Source organism: Triticum aestivum, chromosome 1D (genome assembly GCF_018294505.1).
Source record: "Triticum aestivum cultivar Chinese Spring chromosome 1D, IWGSC CS RefSeq v2.1, whole genome shotgun sequence".
NCBI lineage: Eukaryota > Viridiplantae > Streptophyta > Magnoliopsida > Poales > Poaceae > Triticum > Triticum aestivum.
In genome coordinates this window covers 209850153-209855551 of record NC_057796.1, presented here as the reverse complement: position 1 = coordinate 209855551, position 5399 = coordinate 209850153, and the positions used below count along the sequence as shown (strand labels likewise).

Sequence of the window (5399 nt, the reverse complement as noted above, 5' to 3'; positions counted from 1 at the left end):
TACGCAGAAGCGCCAGGTCCCATCCTTCTTTTTCACCAGGAGTACAGGAGTGGCGTAGGGACTCATACTATGAGTAATGATCCCTGTCCGCAGCATTTCCGTAACCTGACGCTCTATCTCGTCTTTCTGCAACGGGGAATAACGATACGGGCGATAGTTGATTGGTGTGGCCCCCGGTTCTAGAGTGATAGCATGGTCGTATTGACGGCGGGGAGGTAATCCTGTAGGTTCAGCAAAGACATCACTGAACTCCGTCAGAATGCGTTGGATCACAACTGGTGGTGGTTGAGATGTTGTTGAATCTGGTGTTGGCGCCATTTGGAGTTTTATTAAAGCAGCCCCCCAAATCTCGTTTGCATCATGCATTTGCCAAAGAGAAGCAGCATCCAGAGAAGTAAGGGTTGGTGATTCATCCGATCTAACTCCCTGTAGTTGTACTGCTGTCCCATCACGCTCGAATTGCATTGTTTTCAACTGCCAATCACACTTCATGGGGCTATGTTGCGCTAGCCAGTCGACGCCAAGAACTGCATCATAGACGCCCAAGTCCAGCACACGCATATCTGTGCTGAATGTGTGTTCCTGACTGCACCACTGGAGCTGCGGTACCATGGCTGCGCAGTTCAGTCGCTGGGCATTGGCTACCCGTACAGCAATGGAAGGAATGGGTGTTGTTGTTGCTCCAATTCTGACAGCAAATGTTGAATTGACAAAACTGTGCGTGCTCCCCGAGTCCACCAACAGCAGCATCGTCTGGTTACCCACAGTTGCTCGCAGGCGAATGGTTTCCGCTGTTTCCATGCCTTCCACCGCGTGTGCAGATAGAAGGCAGCACGCGGGCTCTGCAGCCCCGTCTGGCTCATCAAGTAACGGCAGCGCGTGCACGGCTTCGTCAGATAGCACTTCCCCATGATCATCCACCTCTATTGTGAGCAACTGCGCTGAGCGTTTGCATTGGTGGTCCCTTGAGTATTTGTTGCCACAACGAAAACAGAGGCCATGCTGGCGTCTGTAGTCTCGCAGCTGCCGCTCGCGCCCGAAATCGTCCGGGGCTTGCTTAGGTGCCGGAACGACGCGGGGTACTGAAGTGGCAGGTGGCACTGATGGTGTTGGGGGAGGACGTCCCAACGCCGGTGGCACGCTAGGCAGTGGCGGTGGCCGTCCTGCAGAAGCGGGTCATAGGCGAGGGCGCTGAATGTCCAATTCCTCCTCCTGAATGCGTGCAAATACGGTGGCTCTGGTAATGCTGGTCGGTGCTTGGATGCGCACCGCGGCTCGCAATTCATCTTTGAGGCCGAGCAAAAATTGGGTGACAAAAAATTTGGAGCTCAATGTGGCGTCGAGTGGGATCAGGTTGTACATGTGCACCTCAAATTGCTGCCTGTACTCTGCGACTGTGCCTGTCTGTCGAAGCTGCAACAAATCATGCATCGCGGACTCGAACCCCTCAGGGCCGAATTCCTCTTCCACTGCCCGGCGAAACAAATCCCAAGTGATCACTGGATGCGTCTGACGGAAGGCCCTAAGCCAGAGAGCAGCATGGCCTTCGACATAGAGTGCTGCTGTTGCCACCCAGTTGTGTTGTGGCACATGGTAGAGCTCGAAGTAAGCCAAGCAACGATCCAGCCAAACACGGGGGGCAGCACCATCGAAACGAGGGAAATGATGTTTGGGTGGCTTGACGGAGTACTCCTCCCGTGGCGCTGGTGCTGACTGAAACCCCCGCTCCGGCAACCCGATCTGGTCATCTGGCTTGGCTAGAAGTGGCGGTCCTTCGTTTGTGAGCCGTGCGAGCGGCGCTGACCCCGCGATAGTCTGCGGTATGGGCAGGGCGCTTGGCGGAGGCGCGACGCGTGGATCGGGTGGTGGTGGTGGAGGCCCCGTCCGCACGGCAGGTGTGTGTAGCACCGCCGTCGATGGATCGTCCACCTGGGAACCCGTGGATGGGGTTGACGATGCCGATGGGGACGCAGCCTTACGCACGTCATCGACCTCTGCTTGAGTAAGGCCGATCTGCTTCGACAAGCTCTGCAACTCGTGGGAGACCTGAGTGTTGAACGCCGTCTGCGCCTCTGCTCGCTTGTCTGCCAAGCCCATCTCCTCGTCGAATCTGGACAGGAGCTTCTCCATCAGGGCGGTGAGGTTGGCTGTCTGAGTTTTCATGGCGGCTATCACCTGCCTTGCCTGCGCTGAGGGCTTGGAGGGCGCCGTGGCTCCAGCCCCGAGTAGATCGAACCCAGCCGAGGATTTCGAGCGACCTCACCGGAGTGAAATCGCACCTGCGGCGGTGGATGTTACCGATCTGACCAAGGGAGTAGGAAGAACCGCAGCGGAACAAAAATTTAGGGAAATTTTGCTGGCTCTGAGATACCAAATGTGACGACCCAAGAGGGGATCGGCCTCACGGCCAAAGGTAAGGGACGAGGAGAGGAGCAGGATAGGTGAGAAGGAGAGAAAGGGATGAGGGCAACTAGACTTTTCTTATTTCATATCTCTCCACGGAGTACAGGGTAGGTCTCTTATACTTGCACACACACGCCTGGCCACATGTGGCCCACTGGCACACACACGCTCACCCCTTTCTATCTACTCCCTCCGTCCCGAAAAACATGTCGCGAGGGTAATTTTACAAAAAAAACCTTCAGTTTCTCCCGACCAAACCCGCACTCCTCGTCGTCCTCCTCCGACAGAATCCCCAGCTGCGCTGCTCCCCGCCGCCGTCGCTTCCCCGCTCCCCCGCCGCAGCTGCGCTGCTCCCCGCCGCCGCGGCTCCCCTGCTCCCCCGCTCCCTCTCTGCAGCTGCCTCCTGCTCCGGCGCCGCAGCTGCCGCTCGCCTCCCTCCCCAAGCTCCCCCCTTCCTCATAAAAAGCTTCGATTTCCCCAGCTTAAGCTCGACGACCCACGCGCCACCAGAGGTCGGGGCAGATCTCCTCCGCCCCAAGCCAGTCCAGTAGCGCCGGGCCGGACCGGGCCCGGCAGCGGCGGGGAGGGGAGGGGTGCATCGCTGGCGGCGCGCATTCTACAACGAGTCGGAGGCGCGCAAGTACACCACCTCCTCCCGCATCATCGAAATCCAGGCAAGCAACCCAAGCCCCCCTCTCGTCGCGTGTTGTGTGGGGAGCTCAGGTGGTTCCTGGTGAGGCTGACCCGGGTTATCTCCTCTTCCTTCTTCGCAGGTGAGGATCTCCGAGAGGGCGCTGGAGCTGCTCGCGCTCCCCGACGACGGCGTCCCCAAGATGCTGCTCGACATCGGTAAGCTTCCTCTCTACGCTCACCCACAGTACCATAGAACTACTCGATTCTCTGTTGCTTTGACAAAGAAACCATGCGTCTTGGTGAATTGCTGGTGTCTACAATCATGGTCCTGTGTGCTGTGATTCGCAGGGTGCAGTTCCGGGCTTAGCGGCGAGACGCTGACGGAGCACGGGCATCATTGGATCGGCTGTGATATCTCACAGTCCATGCTTGGTGAGGAACTCACCTTTGTTTGTTGCTCTTACAGACTTGTTGGTGTGTCACTTAGGTTTCTGTTTGAGGGCTTCAGTTTTGTTTTCCCCTTGCAGATGTTGCTCTGGAGCGGGAGACCGAGGGAGACCTCCTGCTCGCAGACATGAGCGAGGTAAAATGCCTGTTGCGGGACCGGGCCCGGCAGCGGCTTCTTCTTCGTTGTTTCTCTGGTGGAAGACCCGCGCCTGCGACACCGCGGCAGCGGTGGAGGCTGTCACTTGGCAGCAGCGGCGGCGGCGGCTACAACTCTTCTCCTGGGTACAGCCTGGGTCACCAACGCCTACAACCTGGGTATGAACCTCTCTTCTCTACTTCATCTTTACTGAATTTACTGAATGTGTGTATTGTCTGAACCACTTATTCTTTGTCTACTGAAATTTAGTGAATGTGAGATGTTTTGATCTGAACTAGCTATGTTACAACAACCTGACAAAATACTCTGAAAGATGTTTGAGATGTTTTGATCTGAACTAGCTATGTCGGGGCATCTGCACATCAGGCCCTAATAGTGCAACAAGTCATGGTTTTCCCTTTTTGAATTGAGATATTTGACATAAAACCTCTGTGGTCATCTCCTATCACCAGTAATAGTTCTGGTCTAAATTTGGTTCGGAGAGTTGAATCCCAGTTTAAATAGAGGCTTTATTTCCTATTGGTACTAGGAAAATATCCTAGGTACTGGTTGTTGTGATGCAGCTATATCTTCCTTGTGAAGTTAAGCAAAAGCAGATCAAGTGCTCTGTTTTTCTCCTAAAGGATTCTGCAGTGTCATCATATCTGAACTAAATCAAGGAAGTGCTAGATTAAATTATTAATGATCTTGCTTTAACTTCTTCTCGGGGGATCATTTCTGATCACAAACAAGTACCGGCCACCCAGTGTCCCAAGATCATTTGCAAACCTTTCAGATGCAAGAACAAAACAACCAAAATAAGAACAAAAATTGTCCAACAAGAACTGTTCATTTGTTTCTGAGGACAACAACCTGACAAAATACTCTGTGCAGTTGTTTCTGAGGACAACTGTTTATTGCCTGAAAGATAACACAGAACTGTTCATTTGCATATTGTCAACCTATTGTGAAATGAGGAATAGCTGCATCTTCCAGGATAGTAGTGTGGGCCTCCTAATTGGTTGTAAACCAAAGCACTAGTTGTTTAATTGTTTCTTAATTGTTTAATTGACAAATCATTTTAAATGGTGTGCCCAGGTTTCAGTGAACTAGTCTCAGCTTGAAATTTGGTTCAGTTAACTCCATACAAGGGTCTCCTTTTCATACTCAAAATTTGTTCAATTAACTCCATACAAGGGTCTCTTTTTGGTTCAGTAGTGATTAGAAGATCATGTACTGATGATATGAGATTAGCAAAGGCCTTGCTTGCCAAGCATACAGATTAGCAAAGGCCTTGCTTGCCACTAACCTTAAAAGTATACTGATTGTGACATTAGCATGCCTCATTGAAATAAATCCAAATATTTTAAATTAATTCAAATAACTAAAATTAATCCAAATCAATTCAAATAATTCAAATAAATCCAAATAACCCAAATTAATCCAGTTAATCTAAATAACCCAGATAATTCAATTAATCCAAATAACCCAAATTCCAATAAATTCCAACAAGGAGTTGATATACAATAAGATCTGTACCTACAGTTTAACTGAATCTCTCTAACCCACTACAGTACAGAATTACCTCACCGTAGCATGCCTGATGTTCACCCAACATCATGTGCTGACTACATTCTTTCTCTGGCCACTTCTTCCATTCCCTTCCCTTTACTTTTCTTTCTTTTCCCTTCTCTAGCTAATTCTTTCCTTTCATTTTCTTTTCCTATTGCAATTTCCATTTCTTCTATAATGGCCCTAGTATCAACAACTACCCGACTGT

At 51.4% G+C, this 5399-nt stretch overlaps 1 protein-coding gene across 1 annotated transcript; it reads left to right on the top strand.

The window, feature by feature from the left end:
* The first annotated feature begins 2161 nt into the window (after window positions 1-2161).
* Window positions 2162-4732, top strand: LOC123158482 (18S rRNA (guanine-N(7))-methyltransferase RID2-like). Its single transcript, XM_044576456.1, has 6 exons — window positions 2162-2225; window positions 2980-3077; window positions 3177-3252; window positions 3385-3468; window positions 3564-3619; window positions 4718-4732. Exons 1-6 carry the CDS (start codon window positions 2162-2164, stop codon window positions 4730-4732), a joined length of 393 nt encoding a protein of 130 aa, XP_044432391.1.
* Window positions 4733-5399: the final 667 nt, after the last annotated feature.